The 22,826-nt window shown below is 39.7% G+C and overlaps 1 protein-coding gene across 1 annotated transcript in view; it reads right to left on the reverse strand.

Moving 5' to 3' along the window:
- Nucleotides 1-9,419: 9,419 nt before the first annotated feature.
- Rab2a (RAB2A, member RAS oncogene family) overlaps nucleotides 9,420-22,826 on the reverse strand; it is a 78,332-nt gene continuing 64,925 nt past the window's right edge. Inside the window, exons 7-8 of the mRNA XM_005392185.2 lie at nucleotides 12,668-12,736; nucleotides 9,420-10,746 (exon numbers count right to left, since the gene is read on the reverse strand). Of these exons, the coding sequence (XP_005392242.1) occupies nucleotides 10,651-10,746; nucleotides 12,668-12,736 (165 nt within the window). The 3' untranslated portion in view covers nucleotides 9,420-10,650. The remainder of the gene's footprint in view (nucleotides 10,747-12,667; nucleotides 12,737-22,826) is intronic.

Below are 22,826 nucleotides of genomic sequence, written 5' to 3' on the forward strand. Positions count from 1 at the left end.
AAACAGCGAAGCAGCTATTACTGTTCTATAAACCCATGGCTTTGACATGACCCTCACAGAAGGTGCAGAGACATCCCATTGGAAAAATGTGTGGAGAGTACATTGCTTTCCCAGCACGGCCATAACAAAGCATAACTGGGTGGCTTCAAACAACAGACGTGTATTCTACCATTCTGGAGGCCCAAATTCCAAAGTCAGGATGTCAGCAGGCCATGCTCCCGCTGATACCTGTTGGACAATTCTTTCTTGCCTCACTCTAACTTCTGATCAGTGCTCTGCTATCCTCAGCATTCCTTAGCTTGCAGGTGCATAACTCCAGCCTTAGCTTTGGTCTTTGGTGTCTCCCTGTGTCTCTGTGACAGCACATACTCACTGTCTTATAAGGACATCAGTCACTTTGGATTTGGGGTCCTCCCTACTCCAGTATGACCTCATCTGAATAATACTCTCAATGATTCTACTTCTAAATACAGTCAAATTCTAAATGTGTTATTCCACTTTCTGTTGCTATGACAAAATACTTGAGGATAGCAAAGCAGGAAGTGTTTATTGTGGCTCATGGGTTCGGAGGTTTCAGTTCACGGTCAGATGGATCTATCACTTAGGCCTGTGGCAAGGCTGAAACCAAATGGTAGAAAGCCGGGGGAAAGCTGCTCAGCTCATGGAAGCCTGGAAGCAGAGGGAGTAAGAACTTGAAAGAAGGGGCTGGGGACATGATATAGGCCCCAAGAGCATGTTTCCATGACCCAGTCCTTTCAACCAGGCACACCTACTAGGTTTTCATCACCTCTCACTGTCTTAGTTACTTTCTCATTGCTGAGACACAGTACTCAACACCCACAACTCTAAGGAAGAAAGGTCTATTTTGGCTCATGGTTTGTAGAGCAGCAGCCCATAGTCAGCTGGCTCCAAGACAGGGTTGGCATAGCAGAGGAGAAACAACTCACGGCATGGCAGCAGGAAGTAGGGAGAGATCGCGGGAGGAGACAGGGAGACACACCTTCCCCAGCCACCCCCCTCCAGTGACCCACCTCCTCTGACTAGGCTTCACCCTCAATATCATATGCAGCTATAAACTCATCGGTAAAGCAGTCCACTTAAAAGTATCACACCCCCATGATCTAGTCACCTCCCCAGAGCCTCACCTACGAGCACATGAGGCTTTGAGGGTAAATCTAGATACAAACCATACACCCACTAATACAATCAAATTCTGAATCAACCAGTGGGCTAACCCAGTGATGAAATTAAAGCCCCAGTGACACAAACATCTTTCAAAGCCCCATCAGTTGGCAACCAAGCCTCTAGCAAGCATGCTAGAAACATTTGTTAGATCCAAACCATCACACTGAAACCTCCTCCTCAGAGTTGTGGGTGTTGAGGGTTGTGTCTCGGCAATGAGAACGTAACTGAGTTCTTCAGCACTTAAGGTTTCAGTATAGCTTATTGTTGGCAGGGGAGACACACTCACTCCATAATTGGGGATAAGGCAAATTTCATGCATCTGTTTTAAGGCAACTCATAAGGCAGTATTTTTGTTTGTTGAATGGAGATAAACTCTTTCAGGAAAGTGCATAAAACACACAGGCATAATTTAAGGAAATATGAAGCAAAGTCTACGAAACTCATTTAGGTCAAGAAACAGAACTTTGCTAGTACCGGAGGAATGCCTGTGTGTCCTTTGAAAATCACTTCTGGTAGAGGTAACCAGTACTCTGGCTTTTGTGATGATTTCTTAATAAGAATTTCCTTGTTTAATCTTAGAGTTAACAAAATGATACCACAGGTATTCTTTCCTGCATTATTTTTCCACCATGTTTGCAGAATTCCTCCTGTTGCCAAGGGGCTGCAACTCAAGTCATGCTCATTGCTGCATGTTCTCTCCAAGGGAAACAGACCATGATTCATCTCCTTTCCTGTTCGAAGCCAGGTCTGCGTTGCTTGGGGCTATTACATATGACATTAAGTATCCTGGTAGACATTGTGGTGCATGCATGAACAAGTCTGTCTAGAGCCTGCCCCGAGAGAGGGAACTGCGAACTACTGGTTACAGCAATCTGTACTCCTCTAGTAGTGGCTGAGGATTTCCTTTGCGTCACAACCGTGCCAACATTGAAATATCGGATATTTTTCCTTTTCTTCCAACACAAGGACAGTAACTGCCCTACTGTGAGTTTAAGCACCTGTTTCCCTGGTTACCACTGAGATTGCACACCTCTTTTGAGTGTTTATTGGTATTTGGGTTTCCCTTTTTTTAAGGTGACTGTTCATATATGTTGTCCACTTCTTAGTGGGAATTTAAAAATGGACATATTCTGAATCCTACTCCTTTGTTAAGTAGGTGTTTCAAATATTTTCCCCCTTATAGCCTGCTCTTTTAATTTTTTATCTCCTATTGAATAGAAATTGACTTTTAATGTAGTTGAATTTATACAGTAAGGCATTTATTTTATGAGTTTCTTGTGCATGGCACTTTTTAAAGCCACCCCCCTGCCCCAAACATGGTCTTGGTGTGTATTCCAGGCTGGCCTTGAACTCACTATGTAGCCCAGGGTGGGCTCAAACCCATGGTAATCCTCTTGTCTCAGCCTCCCAAGTGCTGGGATTACAGGCATGCACCACCACACACAGCTTCATTTAAGGCATTTCTTAAGCATTTTCTCATTCGAGATATTTTTAGAGCCAATAGGGTAAGGATACAGAAGATGAAGACACTGCTCAGCATTTATTTGTTTTACAAATTGAGGATCCAGGTATGTTTCCAGTTGGGGAAACTTACTTTTTTTTAAAGCTTGAAGACTATTGCCATAAAGGTTCTGATGGCTTCCTACCAAATTTCTTTTCTGAGAGCTGGCAGTGTGAGCACCTAAAAAATACTCAATTTCTCTGCTTAAGGGGGCTAGAGGAGGTCAATTCAGCAGGACACATGGGAACAAGCACAGCACTGTGGCCGTGCAATGACAGATCTGCACTGATCCCAAGAGGAGTTTTGGGGTGTTCTTGCAGGCTGTGACACTGGAACTCCAATGCGATGGCCATGCTGCTAAGTCACTGACCACTTGCTCATTTGCTTAGCTTTCTCATTAGTGCTCTGTGAGGGAGAAGTACGTATACTTTCAAAAACTGAACCGAGTTTTGAGGTGAATGTGTGTGTGTATGTGCGCTGGGAATCAAACCCAGAGCCTTGTACATACTGGGCAAGTGCTCTACCATAAAACCACATCCCTACCCTTAGTTTTTCTGAGACAGGGACTCATTATGTCACTTAGGCTGGCCTTGAACTGGCAGTAATCCTCCTGCCTCAGCCTCCTGAGTGCTGGCATTATAGGTGTGTGCCACCATGCCTGGCTTTAATTTAGGCAAATAATATCTGTATCTATAATCTACCTCTATCTATGCTATGTTGCAAAGTCCTAAGTAGCAAGACATTGAACATGTTAGCAAATATTTTCATCTTTCCTATAGCCAAATAGGTCATCCACTCCTTTGAAAAGTTTAATAAAACCACTGGATACGTTTTTGGTTTCTTTGAGAATACTGGAGTTGATTCCTCTGGACACCTAACTTTGTTGTGAGGTGTACTGGGGTTTGCAGCTGGGTGTCATATTTTTAAGAGCTACTGAGATAGAACCAGGGGCAAACCACTTTTTCCTCCCTACTGTCCCCCACCATAGACTCGTTTCTTTGCACTGTGAGCTCTGCACCCATCCTGCTGCCACTTCTACTGCTGCCACCAGTCACGTGACTCATTACCCTGCCTCCTACACTCTTCCCCTTTCCCACCAACAGAGCATCACTTTTTCTTTGCTCTTTTGGAGTACGGGGGATTGAACCTGCACCTCAAGGTATGCTACAGAAGTGCTCTGCACTGAGCTTACCTCACAGTGGCCCCAGGAGATCCTTTTCTATAACACTGTGGAGGGCTCACGTGCCCAGATCTGTCTGGATGAGGAATTGCTGGAGGAATCAGATAAATCAGGAAGGCTGGTCTCCAATACATTTTAAATGATGCTCATTCACACTAAAAAATAATTAAATTCAACAGAAATTAAAAGCCTACTACGTGCAAAGCATGGTGGTATGTGCTGGGGAATAAAGACAGATGGACTTTCCCATTGGAAGAATTCTTCATGTCGTGCACACACACAGTCATTATATCAGGTGCTATTAGGGTTTTTGCTTTTCTTCTTAAAGGCATCATAGGGGCACAGATGAGGAATCTTTCACTGAACAAGCTCTAAATATTTAAAGTTTACACTACTCCACATACACATATAGTTGTACAGTTTTCTTCCTTTCAGGAAACATTTACTTTTGTTGGTCAAATCAAAGTTACCCAAGGAATGCAAAAGCACCAGATGTATTCTTGGCAAGTGCGAGGCGGATGATGGTTTTCCTGTACAATATATGATTCCTAAGAAACTGCAGTAGGCAGACTAATGGCCCCTAACGACACCCATGTCCCAACCCTACGAATCTGTTCTGTTACATAACAAAGGGGAATTAAGGCTGCAGATGGAATTAAACTTGCTAATCAGCCAACCCTGAGATGAGATTATCCTAGACTGTGGGGCTGAACGCAAAGCACTGACAAGGTGCCTGTAGGTGAAGGAGCGAGGCAGAAGAGACATCCGAGTCATGAGACGTGGGGGACTCACATGTGCGAGGTGGTTTGGAGGTGGACCAGGGTAGCCTAACCGAGGAGCACAGATTGGTCTGAAAAGCTGGGATAGGCAAGAAAACAATTATCCCTGGCAACTCAGAAGTGAATACACTACCAGCAACACCTTGATTTCAGCTTAGTCAGCTTTAATCCCCAGGACTGTAATACAGTGGGTATGTTTCAAAGTCTCATTTTGTGGTAATTTATAACAGCACCAAGAGAAAACTGACACTGGATAAAAATAAATCTAGAAGATTTTTACAGTAATATAATCTTAACATGGGATAATGATAACAATTCCTTAGTAAGGGCCTGTTTTAGCAACCATGAACTTAAACACTGGTTTATAAGCCTCATGAAGAGGGGAACTTTGGTTCTAGTGCTTTGAGAAAGAATTTGGGAAAGAATATTTGCTCTAGAGTGTGTTCTTCTCACTAACTACAAAGGAAGTATTTGAAGACAGGTACAACTGCCAGGAGGCAAATTAGCATTATTAGAAGACAAAGCCATTTCCATTTTATTGTTTTGCACTGACTTTCATCTCCTTCATGACTTTTTAGCCTATTGCTTAGAAACAATGTTAAGATTATAGAAAATTTCAAAAGCACTTTTCATATAACTGTCATCTACCCTTCAACGTTAGCCTCCTGTATAACTATAGAACAATCAACGAAGTTAGGAAACAAACATGATTAAAATTTCAAAAATCTCCAGAGGCATTCATAGTTCACCATTTTCCCCATGAATGGCATTTTTTGTTCCAGGATCCAAGGCCGCATTCCACACTGCTAGACCGACTTGTCAGGTCTGCTCATCTCCTTCCACACATTACAGTTCCTCATTCTTACCTCCACAGCGTTGGGATTCGTGGAGTCCTGGCCACACGCTTTGTAGAACGTCACTCAGTTTGGGGTTTCACCATGATTGGGCTGAGGTTACATTTTGGGCAATGCCCCAGAACTGTCCCCTCCGCTGCGCACCATCAGGAGGTGCCTGCTGTCCTCAGACTTCTCAGTTGAAGGTGGTGTCTCCCAAGTTTTCTCATTACGTTAGCGTCTTTCCTTTCATAAAGTTCTTTAAAGGGATGGAGTTTCAGACATGCTGTTTTGTGCCCTGTGCTTTGCCCACTAGTTTCAGCATTGTTTTTCTGCTTTTAACAATGCAGTATTGTGTTGACTTTTAGTTTACAACGTCTTAGATCTTTACCTTCTAACGTAAAAAGGGGCCCCCCACACTTTTTTCAATCACTTATTTCTATCAACATAAAGTCATGGGTATTTTTCAGTCTGTGGCTTACAATCCATTACTAGCATCAGTTTCTAAAATTGTCCTGGAGGTGGCAATAGTAAGCAAAAGGAAGGTTCAACTTTGACTTGCTCCCCCACTTCCCTGCAGTTTCTAAACACTTTCTTACGTCTTGGCATCACAGGCTCATTAACTTGCTTGTCCTAGCCCAGAAATGAACCAGTTCTTCATACAGCCTCAGTTCTCTTTATTAGAGAAAGGTATTTAGGAACCAGTACCTGGGTAGGGAGTGTGCTCACCGCTACTGGAGTGTCTTTCCACACACCAGGCTGGATATGCATGCACATTCACACAGCCATCTCCCTGTACTTGCAAGTCTAGGGACCACATTTGACGCCTACGAGCTTCACAGTCTCCAACCCCAAACTGACATCACTGGGCCTTTTCACTTCTTATTGGCAACTCTTTTCCGTAAGGAGAAACTCTGCTTTCACCACCCATTATACATTTACTTATTTGCTCAGTCTTAGTATACACAAAAGGCAGTTTTAGAATTGCTAACCCAGAGCCCCTTCACAGAGTCCAATATTTGTGTACAGTTCATTTTGCCTTTAGCTTTACATTGATTACACTATTTTTCCAAGTTACTAAGCGCATGTTGGTTTTCTTCCCTACCTGTCTATCGTGGCAATGTTTCTTACAGTTTTACACGTTTGTATTTTATTTTAAATTTCCATACACCATCGTTGATTTTCATCACGCTTAGGGTACCTGAAACATGACCATAGTTCAGACTCAGAGCTATGCAAAAATGCAGACTTGTGTCACCTCCTGTCATCCCACCCACTCTTTTCTACCTATATTCATCCACTCTCTGCAACTAGTTCATTCTAAGGTTCTTTTGCACAGATGAACAGATACATGCATATTTGAACTTCATTATATGGACAGTAAACTGCAGATATTTTTATAGTTTTTGTCACATAACAATATATCCTGGAAGTTGTACCAGTTTAGAGATCTTCCTCCAATTTTTGTTAGAGCTGTGTAGGACTCTATTGTGTGGATCTACTTTACTAATCATGCTATGTGCAGACACCTTGGTGATTCCCGTATTTTTGCCATTACAATCAATGCTGTAAAGAGTAACCTGGTGCACATGAGCTTTTCCATTGCTGGACTGTCTGCAGGGCAGCTCCCTAGAAAGGGCATTGCAAGTGTACATAACGTTACTACATTCTGCCAAGTTCCTCTCCAGAAAAGGAGTTCCAGTTTGCACCCCCTCCAACACCCAAATGATGAGCTGGTGTTATACTTTTTTATTTTTTTGCCAGTGTCATGGGTAAGAAACAATACCTCAATTTTAACTTGCATTTCTCTAATTGTGTTTGAATTATGTATTTAAGATAGGGTGTCACTACGTAGTCCAGGTTGGCCTAGAATTCACAGTGATCCTTCTGCCTCAGCCTTCCAAAGGCTGGGATTACAGGCGTGTGCCACAACGCCCAGCTCGTGTCTAAAAAAAAAAATACATTTTATTGTATATATTTAAGTTATGCAACCTGTTACTGGATAGAGTAAAAAGGTTATAATGTTGAAGCAAACTAGAAAATCTACCAGCTCATATTATGTTTATATTTTTAAAATGCATTTTATAAGCTGCTCATTAAAATTTTTTTTTCCTATAAAGATTTTTTTGTCTTCCAATATTTGAGTGTGGGCCTCATGATCTTGTAAACTAATACTAATACATATACTGGCACTTTAAAATTTCCCATCATGACTTGAACCAAGTAAGTCTGTGTATCATTAGTATATATCAATACTCTACTGTAGGGTTAGGCTCTATTTTATTTTATTTTATTTTATTTTATTTTTTGGTTTTTTTCTCCGGTACCGGGAACCGAACTCACGACCTTGCGCTTGCCAGGCAAGCGCTTTGCCGCTGAGCTAAATCCCCAGCCCCTAGGCTCTCTTTTAATTTGAACACCAAAGCAGGTGTATAATCTAAGAAACACAGGCAGCTGTGTTAGGCTGTTTATCTATATAGCCAGTTCTTATTATGAAAAAGGTTTTTTTTTTTTTTTAATTGTTAGTCAAGCCTCATACTTCCAACCTCAGGGATAAATGAGACAAGCTTCTCTTCCCCTGAAAGAATAAATATTTACTGTGTTCCAATGCAGGCGCAGTCATTTTTTCCTAAGTGATTAGACATATTTTGGTGCCATTTACCTCCCTACCCTTTTGACGATCAGCACATAGAGACAGACTATTTTCTGCTAACAGACTATTTTAGAATATCCTTATAAACAAACAATAATCCAGTTTAACTTCCATATATTAAACTGTATATCCAATTACATGCTACTCTTTCAAAATGGGTATTTTTCTAAAATTTACAAGACAAACGGTAACAATGTCTTTATGAAGATTGCAATTTTGGAATGTTATATACAGACATTAAAAGCTGTATTTATTTTTTCTATGACCAACTTCTAGCTATTAAAACATGCCCACAGATTCTATAAAACTGATTACAGATCAATTAAAAACTTGATTACAGTATGGAAGATTCCACTGCAAGTACCAATGTGACATTATTTGTGACAAGGATATAAAACGAGTCTGGAGTGGATTCATAGATAATAACACTGCTTTGTCAATTACCAAAGGATCATAACATTTCTCAGGAGTAGATGAGCTTCGCAGAGGCAGAACCGCAGTGCAGTCCACCAGGTGCCTCGCTGCCCCAGACTGAAGCGTGCTGTGGTAGCTGCGGCAGCAGTTGTATTCGAAGGCTCCACCTTTTCTTAGGGTTTTAAAATACAGGTGTTGGCTTGCTGTTGCTTATTTTTTTTATTACTGATTTCTCTCCTTATGATTGGTTTAGAAAAGAACTTTTGGTGTGTAAAAAAACACACTAAACATCTGGAAAAGTTCAAAGCAGTTTAAACATTTTCAACGAATCATTTCCTTCTTGGTATAGAGCAGAACACATCCTTTTCTTACTCATCAGTAAAGAGAGTGACTCATGAGATCAGCGAGTCTGTTCTGATCACTCTAAGGAAGAAGTTTATAACAAATGTATTCATGCAAACTAGATTTCCCCTCACCCTTCATTCTGTCCTGCAGGAGTGCAATAAAACAAACTATGACAGCATCTAATGATCTCCACGAGAGCGACATCAAAGCTTTGCCAAGAGTATTGCTGAACCTGCAGGAGAGACCTGAAGTCTGCAAGCGAATGGAAGTGGTAGTGTCACACTTAGAACTTCTTTCCGCCCTCCCGCAGGCATACGTAGATGCTTTTGTGCCAGTTGCGTAGAAAGTACTTGCTTATATTTCCTACAAGGATTTCAGTATAGTGAAAGAGGTTTATCATATTTTAGTAAATTTTTAAAAAGCTAAGTGTTAAGCATTCTGATCCTTTAAAAAAAACAGTTAAGTACACAGAAAAGCACCAAGTGGACTACAAAGTAAATTTAAAAAAAAGATGTCATGAAAAAGGGAACATTTTTATACATAGGATTTTATTTTGCACTGCTATAACAATTCCATTATAGACCAGGGGAGAAAAAGAAAAAAAGGGTGAAAACCATCACACTGTGTAGATTACTAAAGCTCTTCTACTTTTTAACAGGATTTTCCATCCAGCAGATTTATTGTCATATCCCCTTCAAAACAGACAAGATGCTTACCATATCTTAAAGATTATACATTGCCACTGAAAGAAAAATTTTACAGTCACTGTACATCAAGGTTGAGAAACTGTCCTGCATGAAAAATACACTTAGAAATCATGTGAATAAAAGAAAAGAAAACATTATTGTGTTTAAAGAAAGATTAAGTCCTCATCATGTGCCGTCTACATGTGGACACTCATTCTTCCTGGAGTAGCTCAGATATAGGGTTTTCTTGCTTCTGCCCTTTCCACTCATTATACTGTTTTCACACAACAGTACTCATTAAGGCAAACAAATCCTTTTCTAAAGAGTTCTTAAGGAAACTGTGGACAAAATAGCAAACTTTTGGCATTAAAACAGGTTAACACATAAATAGCTTTAGTAGTATACATTAAGCATATTTTTCTTGGACTAGTGACAAGAAAAGATGAACATGCTTGTTTAACAATGTCAAAAAGTTTAAAATTCAATGTCCAAGCAACTCCTAACAATGCTTCTGTAGCTTTAAGCTCTAAACAGTAGAGAGTTTATGCAAATGCATTAAAGAATTCAAGCTTGGCAAATTACACCCAAGCAGGTTATTAAACTATATATACAGAAAGTAAATGATAAATACAGAATTAAAAGAGTCCTTCTGCTTTTCTTTATAGCCTTGAAAATTGACAACTTTTTGAGGACAGTTCTATAATATTAAACATTAGGTAACCACAGGTACTGGGAAACCTAACTACACAAACTGATTTAAAATACTCAAGATGACTTTGTAGTGTTTAATACAATTCAGTTTGTAGTTAAGGGCACTAGACAACATTTAACAAAAATAATCACATCAGTTGACCTAGAAATCAAATGCAAATAGATATGAATACACTCTCCAAAGTCTGTCTTTTTAAGTGAACATTAACCATTTATTCAAAGTTATACAAGAATTTGAAGGATTAAAGTCTTCTGTGACACAAAGCCATTTCAAATAGCTTCACGTCTCAGCGGAGCAGGAGCAGAGAGGGTGAAACAGTAAGTGAGTAGCCCCACTTGGGCAGTGAGACAGTTAAAAGAGACTCAACAGCAGCCTCCCCCGGCCTGCTGTCCTCCCTGACTGCCCGCATGTGTCGCATTAGTAGCAGCGTGCTGGGGCCCAATTTTAATGCCATTTGCCTGAAATAGAAGACAGTAACAGACGTAAGTGGAACCAACCAGATAACAGAATTTAATTAATTCTTTAAAAACTCATTTAATTCTTAATGATACATTTTAAGTAAATTTTAGCAACCATTAAAACTATCTCTTAGGAGGAGATGTTCCTTCTTTTAAAAACATTTTTTTCAGAGTTCTGAAAATAATTCCTACTAGGAAAACAAAATCAGAGAATGCTGCTTTCTCAAGGCGTTCTCATAATGGAGAAATTATTTAAAGCAATTATTGCGAAGAATCTTTAAAGGATAAAAATATCCAAAGCTCCTGCTGCTCCAACGCGATGTAAAATCTTTTCTCCAGACAGCACTTCTGTTCCATGTTGAATCAGCTGTACAGGCTAAGGGCATATGAATGTTCTGTGTCATCAATAATTTCTATGATCCCCAAAGACATGGCAGGTTGCCAGGAACCCACACACAGAGTGGGTCTTTCATTCATCAAACTCACACTTAGGCCTTAACCCTCACTCCCTCAAGTGGATTTCACCTAAAAATACAACACTTTGAGGAAAGTAATACAGTAGCTTCAGAAATTAAGCTCTTAAGGAAACTTTACGTCACAGTAAATCTCAGATTTATAGTGCTTGGCAGTTGTTCTGCAACAGCAGTAGCCTTGGGGTTTCTGGCACTCGCTCAGTATTGACAGCAGCTGACGTGGTTTCTTTTCGCTCTTTTGACTCCTCTTTAATAAAAAGCATGCCCTATGGCTCATTGGTTTTGCCCCCTCCGGGCCGCTAGCAACTTCTTGAGGAATCAAGGAGTCAGATTTGGCATTAGGCCAAATAAATAGCAGGGCCTGTTGGCTCCTGACAGCACATTACAATCAAAGCTGCGTAAGGCACAGTAAAGCAGTCAGCTACTATATGAAACCAGACAGAAACAATGAATGTGCCCTTTTAAGTAGAGGCCCAATTACCATTCAATTTATAGGGTATTAGTCTCTGAATGGCGTCACTTTTAAATGAACTCAGAAGTACTACCATTTAAGTCTAGAGGATAGGTTTTATATTATTGCACCTAAAAAAGAATGGCAAAACTACTTTTTGGAAACCTTAGCCAAACTACTGTTTATTTTAGCAGAGACTACCGAGGCAAATACTAGAGAGAGTGGTGCCCGTGTAGAAGCCAAGAGACACATATGTGACAGCTTCACAACACAGAACTTTTCTGAGTGCCACTGGGGGAGGAACCAGTTTTTTTCTCTTAGGAGCCAGAAGTCTTAATATTGACTGGCAAGAATATGTAATGAATAACATGTCCTATTCACATAAACACTTTGAAATAAGAATAAATGGAGACTGGGACTTTAGGTCAAAATGACAGCCAGTGAACATTATGGGTTGCACACTCCAAAGTTTTACATTTTATCCTAATCACATTGACCAAAAACTGTCAGAAGTACAAAAACTCACTGACAATCACCAACTGTACTTATTAATTTAGTCTTCTGAAAACATACTTTGCTATACTGGGAATAATTTCCAAACTAGGACTGTCCTTTCATACCAGAAAACAGAGGGAGCATCTTGAGCTAGTGACGCACTGCATGCATTCGCCACTGCAACATTATTCTCCAAAGCAGATGACGCCATATGGACACGTGGATATAGTGGACTTGCTTTCTCTTTGGGGGATTTAAATTACTTTGCATCACATGGAATAAACGGACAGGGCCACTTACTTTAATCCATTTTCACTGACACAGTGATGCTCCACTAGGACATTATGTAGCTGTACTATATATAACAGGTTTTCAGTTAGACGACTGGTAACTAGTTATTATCAGTGCATTTTAGGACTTCAGAAAACATTAAATCATGAATCCAAACAGTAAATAAAAGTCAATTCTAAATTAATGTTAACCAATATTTATATGTATATACCTCGTTATTAATGTCAAAGACGCCTTCTTGAATTTTCTCATATATTTCTTTTGCTGTATTAATAAATGCCTGAAATATAAAGTAGAGGAATTGGGTTCACATCATCCAACGTTAACACTGTAAAAGAACATTACATAAAATTCCCAAGATGTTGAGTGCAGGGGTGTACATCTATGATTCCAACTTCCAGAGGCTGAAGCAGGAGGACCTGGAGTTTGAGGCCAACCTCCACACAGTGCGACTTGTCTCCAAAAAATAAAACAGAAACCAAAAAACTAGCTCTAGAGAATATGAACTGATGTCCTTTATTATTTAATAATATACTTTATATTTAACAATATACTCAATTATCAAAATAAAGGATAAAATCCAGACGACCACCTCAATAGGTATGTCAACAATCTTCCGTGATAAAAACACTCATCAATTTAGGAATAGAAGGGAACTTTCTCAACCTGGTAAACAGAACCTAAGAAATACTCACCGAACATTACATTCAGTGTTGAAGACTGAAAGCTCTCCCCGTAAGATCAAGAACTAGGCAAGAATGTCTGTGAATCTTTATGAGCATTATTAGCAGCATCGTTCACAGCAGTAAGAATGCAGAAACACCACAAATGACATCAGTGGGAAACAAAAATATGGGCTAGTCACAGAACACTATTCAGCCCTAAAAAGGAAAGAAGTGCTGATTCATGCTACAGTGTGCATGAACCCTGAAAACATGCACAGTAAAGAAGGCAGGCACAAAAGGCTATAAATCGTACCACCGCCTTTATATGAAATGCGCACAACAGGCAACTCCACAGAGATAGCAAGTAGATTATTGCTTACAGGGGATTTAGGAGGAGAGGAGAGTGGGCAGTAATGGGGCAACGAGTATGGGGTTTTCTTCACAGTGATGAAAACCATCTGTGATTGATAGACTGTGCTGAGTTTTATGGTGTGTGATTTATATTTCAAAGAAAAAAATCAAGATTGGAGGCAAAGTATCATAAAATGAAAACATGCAAGAACACTACCTGCCAGGCAGGTAACCTGTATTACCCTCTGCTGGAAACTAGCTCGCTCTGGGAGGACACTGTCCCGCACAGGGCCTTCTTTTGCTATATATTACTTAATACAGAATTGAAGAAGGAAAGCATTAGAAAGTTTATGTGAAAGAGATAGAAGGCGATTAAGGGTTACAAAATCATCGACTAAATTAGACCCGTAACGGGCTAGGGGCACCGTTTAGTGGTAGCGTGCTTGTCCAGCATGCACGAGGCGGCAAATTCAACCCCTACTGCTTGAAAAGCAGACACAACAAAAATCCCCCCACAAAAGCCCTTGAAAGAAAATTTATACACATTCTGTATTTACATAAAATGTGGACTATCGCCAATGCTACAGAAGGTATAAATAAACTGACAGGTTCTAAAATATCAGATTTGAAAAGAGGTAACAGAACTAATCTCTTCAGTTAGCATTCTGAAAATTCATAAGGAAGTTATTCTCCTATATCAAGGATACAGACAATTCAAAATTTAAAAAGTAAACTGAGTTTTTGGAGAACAAATCCTACCTTTCATCTTTTCTACACTGAAAACATCTGACTGCTGAACTTGCCATCAGAGCTTTTGTTTCCTAATTAACAGGACTGATATGTTTTTCACCTTTAAAGGCCTTACAGGTCCCCAGAGTAATCAATCTACTGCAGCTCAATTACTGCACCAAGCACACACCAGTCAGCCAAGGAGACATGGACGACTGCAGCACGAGCTGAGATATGAATATGCATAAACTCTAAGTGGCTGATCGAATCATCACAGAGGGTCATGAGAATTTGCAGCAAAATAATGAGAAGAATTAATCACTGCAGATTCACAAGGCACTTAGGACATGAGTATGCTTTTCATGTGTGTGCTAGAGTTAAAGTGGAGAAGAAACTGGCTTCCAGCCAACTATGAATGATTTACATTCTTCAAAATTGAAGTTATCCTTATAAATAATGAAAAATTTAACTTTATTTCCAATAACACGCCCATTACGGTGCTGGCCTTAGAAACCAGGCTAATCAAATACTGAAGTCAATGACAGATAAATTCACAGGGCTGGAGTTGCTTACAGGGGCATTCACATGTACACATTTCACTAAAACAGTAGACAGAACCAGAACGCCTCAAAAATGAGTTATAACTTCAAATAACCAAGCAGTTTTATATTATAAAGGTCATTATCACATGTGCCGATTTATATAAACAAACAACCTTTTTGCCAATATGACGGTAAATCATTTTAAAAACTGGCTTAAGGAAGTTATCTATATATTTCCCAAATCACTACTAATTTTATTACCAGAACAGTACTTAATATTTTGTTAAGTATTTTCAAAACACAGCTGTACCACATGAATCTATGATATATTTTAATGGAAAGACATGCAATTAATTTCCTTTAATTGAAATGTAACAATGATTTTTTTCATAATTTGTCATCTCAATGGAGTAGGCTTTGGATAATGCTATCTTTTCTCTGTCATACAACTCTCTACACATTTAAGACACTAAGTTATAGTGTCTTAAATATGTTCTGCCCTTCCGAACATTATAAATGGGCTGTTTTATATGCTTCATGAAAAAAGTTAACATTTAGTATGTACTATTAGTGATTAATGATGAATTTCAATGAGCTCACAGGGTGTGAAACCCAGCATGACACATGGAGACGTAAGTATACCTGTTTTTAAACTGTATGGCTGTGAACTGAAACTGCTGAGTCTTCAAATACAAAGAACATTAACTAAATACTATAAAGGCTTCTTAAGATATCAAACAAACCCTTTAGATAACACTCTTTGGTGTCATAGGTAAAATCTTCCTACTTAAGTTTCAAAACATTTTAATAAAGAGAAACATACGTCTACGTAATAATAAATTGGCTGAGTTTTTAAAGAAGTGTTCATTCAGTATCAGTTCTCATAGAGATTTTTCGAAGTATACATGTTTCTGTTCCACCCTAAGACTACTGAATTCTTTATAGATATGTAAGATGGCCAAAAATAATTTTAAATATGGCTTGGTAAATAAGGATGGTCCTAATGTTCTTCACAGAATTAATTTAAATAGCTAAAAGCTGTTCCCTTAAAAGTAGGTTTAGATATTCAGTATATCATATTTTTGAGTCTCTAGCACAATGCTAAAATAAAGCAGGTGCTTGAAAGACTTCTATTAAACTCAATTAGCCTTAACAAGGAAAAGTGTCTGAAGGGTACACTGGATTTACATGAAATAATGGTTTTGTTTTGCTTATGTTCACATCTTTCTTGGAGGAAGCTGTCTTCAGATTTTACTAAGCAGCAATAAGCAAAACCAATAGATTTTAGTATAGGAAAAAATCTGTAGAGAACCTAATGTCAAATGACTGCAGTAGCACTAAAATAAACAACCATTAGGCAGACTCATGAGGATGAAGTACAAATAGGTTCTCTGCAGACAACTGAATGCAGCGGGCCTCTTGCTTCCCATGCAGCGAGTGCTCCATCCCAGTAGCAGAAGCTTGTCTCTGTTCCCGGTACCAGCAGCCCCCTTCACTACACTTTGATTCATTGCCTTGTTCAGTCCTTCACTTTCATGTTCTTCATCCACCAGTAATTCTCTTGCCTTCCACCTCACACACTACTCTTTCAACCCTTCGCAGCAGATATCTGAATGATACTGATAACACCTAAACTTAAAGCAAATTTTCCACAAATTCAAAGAAATATAGCCACCAAAAAGTATAAATGCGTTGTAAGTCAAATACACAGCTCACACACACGCTGGTCTCTCAGACCCCTCTGACATATTCAGGTCACCTATTCATACCTTTGCTGAGTACAGTGGAAGACAGCAAGCCTCGCTGCTGAACTACAACGAGTTAGGTGGGAGAATCTAAGCGCAAAGGCTCAAACCTCAGTTAAAGACAGAAACAGAGACTTTCTGCATCAACAGGGAGAATACAGGGTAGGCCTGAGGTGGGTTTTACTGTATACCACACAATGTGCTAACAAGGGGGTTAGAACACACTGGAGAGAAGAAAGGCAAAGGAGAATTTTGAACACTTTTTATTATAGCTTAATAGTTTTTAAGGCAACCTACTGAAAATAAATTGTCTTCAAGTAAAGCCGATTTCTTCATGTAACATGCTGCCACCTGGTGGCAAGAGAAAAATTACAGCACCTGTTAATTCATGAATGCTATTTTTTGGTCTTTTTGCCTTGAGCTCACTTTGCAGCCCAGGCTGGTTTTGAACTTGCAAAGATCCTCCTGCCTCAGCCTCCTGAGTGCTGGGATTCCACGAATGCTTCTGCTTGTGAAAAATTTTGTTTGCAAACAGAAGTATTTGGAAAAAAAAATTTTTTTGTTTGTAAACTGTATCAGGTGACAAACATGACCGTGGCCATTTTTTCCACATAAACAATGAACGTGGCCATCTTTTCCAGTATCGTGGAACAAACTAGGTTTGTGAACTGAGGTACCACTGTAATTCAAAATTTACCTTGGACAGATGGTAGAAAGCAAGGTGTGTCATAAAATAAGTGGCTTTTTAGCTTTCTCTTCAAACTCGAAGCACGAGTAACCAGGATACTGTTTACTTTTCTTCTTGATGGCTGAAATCTTCATGTGCCTAAGCTAACAATAACATACTAACTAGGTACTTATTGGTTGGTCACTATACGAAGCTTTTATTACCTCTTTAAAAAACAAATTATGTATATAAATACTGAAACTGATTTTAATTTTCTAAGAAAAGTTGTGGTTGTGGGATGAAGTTATGCCTACAGAGCCAGCAGAATGGTGCAGGGCCGGGCTTGAGCACGAGGCGCTCCAGGTTCACCACTCAGGGCCACCTCGGGCTAGCAGCGCCACTTGAGATGTAAGCTTAACCTGTCCGTAAGAAGAAGGTGCCAGTGGTGCTACTCCACAGGGTTTTGGGATTGACAGAAAGCACTGGACACAGCACCTGACAGGTAGCAAGTGCTCAGTGTGTGTCAGCGCTCACCATGATGTTCGGGTACTATGACAGGGCTTCAGGTGCTAAATATCAACATCTTCACACAGTGCAGAGTGAAGGAAACAGTGATCAAGGATCTTCAGCCAATTCATGTATCTTGACTAAACAGAACATTTAAGAAGTGCATTAACAATACATCGTGTGTAGAGGAGCCCGAAACAGTTAAGACATATCCACAGAAGACGTCTGTGTATTTCCCTGCAAACCCTACTACAACAGCTACATCTTGCAAGCAGCTTATATGCTCATCAATGGATGAATGAATTAAAAAAATGTGGTACTTACATATAAAGTAGTACTATCCTGCCTTTTTTTTTTTTTTTTTTTGAGACAGGGTCTCACTGTGTAGTTCATCTGGCCTTGAACTCACTACATAGCCTGGGCTGGCTGCCTTGAACTTGTGATCCTACCTCAGCCTCCCAGGTACTGGTACTGTAGGCATGAGCCACCACTCGCAGCTACTCTGCCATCTTTTAAAGAAAGATAACTTGAGCCATTTGTAGGAAAGCAGATGTACCATGAGACTATAATGTTAAGTGAAGGAAGTCAAACATACAGGCTTAAATACTGCATGTTGTTTTTTCTCTCTCTCATGGTTTTTCTTATATGAGAAACCCAAATTATGAAGAGGAAAATTAAAAAGAAAGAAAAAACAATTCTAGACCAGAATTTGATCTTGTACTAGGGAGCTTAAAAAAAAAAAAAACAAAAAACTTATTCTGTGACTTCAAAATGTCCTGATTCCATTTCATGCAGCTTCAGGGGAGGAAGACTCATACCATCGAGCACAGTGGCTTTCAAATGACACTTCAAGGCAGTTCTGCTGGGGATACCTTTTAGACATGGGGAGGGGCTCACCCAGGAGGATGAGTTCTTTCTCTTCCTCATTCTCCACAGCATCTCCAACTCCAAGGTACAGTTCCCTTTGTACTTCTACCTTACATGCTTGTTTCACTGAAAGAAAGAGGTTCTGCCACACCTACTCATCTACAGAACCCAAACCTTCCGATCTCTAGTAACTCTCACTAACAGATATGACTGAGCCGGAAGAACAAGTAGTGATGTGCCTGAGACACACACACCACTAAGCAGAAGCAGGATTGAAACTGAGTATTCTTCTCAGCACATTTATCTTTAATACAGAAAAAAGGACTGTTCATTCATTTTGTGTTGAGGTTCACTTTGAACATAGAATATATTTTCCACATTCTTGAAAACCTATCTAGAAAGTACTCTGGATTTCTGGGACTGTCTTTGGGCATATTTGAAATGTGATTATTTATGTTGTCTCTGCCTTACCCTTTACAAAACTTAACACTGCCAGTGATCGCTTATTAAGAAGGACAGGAGGTGACTGAAACAAATTTGGTAAATCTTAGCAGAGAGGCTGTGGGTGTAAAACTCAGTACAGAGCACATGATCAGCATGTGCAAGATCCTGGGTTTCATCCACGGCAACCTCTACACTCTTTCTAAAAAAAAATTTTTTTTGAGTACAAGAATAAAAGGTGGATGAATCTGGAAGTATTAGCTTAGAAAGGTGTGGGGATTATGAGATTTAAGAATTTCCTGTTTCTACCTTCTGTCAGAGACAACACAAAGATTTGTTTAATTCCTAATCTAGTTTTTCCAACAGATAAATATTTACTAAATGCTTGATTTGTTCCCGGAACTGGGGATACTCAAGTAAATATGGAGTATTTTAAGCCTGACGGGTATTAGTATGGGAGAGATGCAAATCTAAAATTGAAGCACAGCTTGAAAGACTCCAGGTGCTCCTGCAGCAGAGAGGCACAACTTCTGAGAGAGAAAGCTCTGAGTGAAGACCTACAGGATAATCAAGCTGGGCAAACTGAGAGGAGATGGTTAGGCCCAATTCTCTTGAAAACTGGGGACAGACAATTGTCTGAGGGGGTGTTAAGAGTTCTTATAAGAGGTCTGACAGGCATGAAGAAACTCTGAAAAGGAAACAGCAGGTAAAGTACAAAATCAGAGGATAATTTGGAGGCTACATTGTATAGGAGGGTAAGGCTGGCAACACAGAGACCAATGAGGAGTCTAGAAGAATAATCCAGGAAAGAAACAAAGGCTGATGAACTAAGATGGTCAGAAGAACAGAGAGCAAATAGCAAATTTAGTACCCACTTTGATGAAATTAATAGAACTTGGTAAAGACAGGTTCAAAGCAGTAAAGTGTTCACAACTGCACTTTTGACTTCAGTGACTACAATAAAGCACATTCCATGAATTGAGGTAAAATAAAAAGAAAGAAAATCAGATTTTGAGGAGGTAATATATGTAACTGCATGCTTATGTACATAAATGTTAAGATAAGCCTATGATCTGTACATACTAGCTGCCCTAGTTCAGCACAGAAAACAGATACAACTTTCAAGACTTACAGTTTGGATCATCTGATATTCCTGAGTGGCCATCGAATTGAAGTGGAGAAGCTGAGACCAGACAGCACAATCCCCCAGTAGGTGGAGGAGAGTGGTAAATATTAAACTAGGCCATCCTTTCCTCAAAGAATGCTAGAGGCCTAGTAAGACCAGCCTGGAATCCTATCATAAAGTACTGTGGCATGACTCTGATAATGAGAACAGGGCTAAGCGTACAAGAAAGCCTTGAGTTTACAACCTTCCAGCTACCTAAACTATCTGTTTCAGTCGGGTATGGTGGCACATGCCTATAATGCCAGCACTTGGGAGGCTGAGGCAGGAGGATCACCATGAGTTTGAGGTTACATAAGCAAGTTCAAGGCATTCTGTACTACATGGTGGGAGCCTAATCCCCACCCCTGAAAAAAGTATCTCTTCCATCACCTACAACACAGCCCAAAACACTTGAGGACCTTTCAGTACATAGCAAGTCTGCAGATTTCTAAGTACTAGGATAGAACACAAGTATAATCAAGGGGCCTTGAAATTAATCTTCTTCCTAGTTAGTACTGTCTTAAAAGGCAGGTTTTCTCCCCGTGCACAGACAAAGATCCACTTATCCCGTCAGGTGAGGTGGTTTGGCAGGTCAATGCCATCTACTTTAGGGTTAGCTGGCTGTATTTTCAGTTATTATCTTGGCTATATCTTCACTATGTTAGCAACTAAGGCAGACATTTCCTGACTTTTCAGTATTTTATGATACTTTTGCTTATTTATTTTTAGGCCATATAAAATTTTTACTTATATTACACTGAATTTCAAATAGTACTCAAGTTTTAAAATTTTCTAGCTGGTACACAAAAACATGGAATTATATATATTTATGGTATACCATGTGATGTTTCCATACATGTTTAACTGTATAATGTTTAAATCAGGTCAAACATACCTACCATCTCACTTATTCCTTTATGGTAAAAAATATTCAAAATCCTTTTTCTAATTTTTGAACTACAGTACATTACCATTATCTAGTCACTCTACTGCACAACCTCTTCTACTAACTCCACCTTCTTCTCACCCCCATCCCATCCTTCCCTGGTAAGTGTCTTATTCGTAATCTCAGGTCATGTGGGTCTCATCTTTCTGTGCCTGGCTTATTTCCAGTATTATAGTGGCCTCCATTTCTGCGGATGTGGTTGTAAATGACAAGTTTTCAATCTTTTTGTTTAATGATGAAATCACACTCCATTGTGTATATGTCCTTCACTGTCTTTATCCATGTATCAGGTGGTAGGGACGTCAGATGTGCCCACATCTTGGCTGCTGTGAACAGTGAGGCAGCAAACGTGGGGGAGCAGGCATCTCTCTGACACACTGATTTGACCGTCTTTGGGCATATAGCAGGCAGTGGGACCGCTGGACCATATGATAGTTCTATTTTAATTTTTTATGGACCCTCCATAATGTTTTCCATCATGGCTGTACTACTTTATATTTCTATCAAGAGCGTGCAAAGATTTCTTTTTCCCCACATCTTTCCAATACTTGTTATATTTTTGTTTACCAGATCTGGGGCATGGTGTTTAGCAAAACTGATGGCTAAAAAAAGCTTTCCTTCTCAAACCCTGTGCTGTCTGCCTCAAAAACAAATTTTTTGCTGTTTCTGTATTTTCGTTTTCCCATGAATATCCAAGCTTACTTTTAGGTAAAACTAATGAACAAAAGGAAAAAGGCCCTATAAAATGGCTGAAAAATTTAGAAGAGTATGTGGCAGTTACAACTGTCTAACAAATGTCAAGTTTAATCATTATTTACACCTCATCTCCTGTATTAAGACTGTCTTGGAGGGGATATATAAGTTTTAGTAATACACAAATCTGAGAAAGTAAGTCTTTAATTTAGAGAGAAAACAAAACAAGAAAGAATTTGAAGCAGTAAACACATCATTTCTGGGGTATTTGGATACCTTCAAAAAGGTAATCTAAGGCTTGCGGGAAGAGCTGTTTTATCTGTTTGTTCTCACTCTTTGCTGATAATCATCAGAGAGCTATCTCTAGGCCTAAAAAACTCTTTTCAAACCACACAGACAGTAGACAGCTACTGGAGGAACTATCTGCTCAAAGGAAGAGTAAATAGGCTCACCTGGCATCTCCAAAATCTCACGTGTAGGATACTGAGGGAAAAGAGAAAGTTCAGGACCAGATTTCCACTTGTATGTAACAAAGCATAACCTAATGAAAAACTGGAAGAGAAGCTGGGTTGAGCAAATACCTAACCATTCATACTTCTGTTAGCTGCTATGAGCAAGCTACTGTGTTCAGTACTGGGGACGCAGAGGCAAAAAGGACAGCTTGTGTCTTTACAGAACTCTGTCCTTACGGTGGGCTGACACGAAAGACTGATGAGTTCATCGCTAGGATGACAAAGGAATGAGGAGAGACCTTATCAGATCAGACTGTGCAGGAGCACGCACGTGTGTGTAGTGGCTTGTGGTAGAGGGGACACACAGGGAGGGTGTCACAGAAGGCACTCGGAAGAGGTACCAGAGTGACCAAGTCCTTCAAGGATCACATAGGAAGGAAGGGCACTTCAACAGAGAACACTTTTTGCAAGGAGGGGAAAAACACTACACTGCTGATCAATTCTCAGTGTAACAGGAAGGGCGCAATGTGGGGGTTGGCAATCAAAGAGCTCTGCCTGCCACCCTAAGGGGCCTGATGCTGACACAGTGGGGAACCCCCA

This window comes from Chinchilla lanigera, unplaced genomic scaffold, assembly GCF_000276665.1.
Source record: "Chinchilla lanigera isolate Chin_1 unplaced genomic scaffold, ChiLan1.0 scaffold00043, whole genome shotgun sequence".
Classification (NCBI taxonomy): domain Eukaryota; kingdom Metazoa; phylum Chordata; class Mammalia; order Rodentia; family Chinchillidae; genus Chinchilla; species Chinchilla lanigera.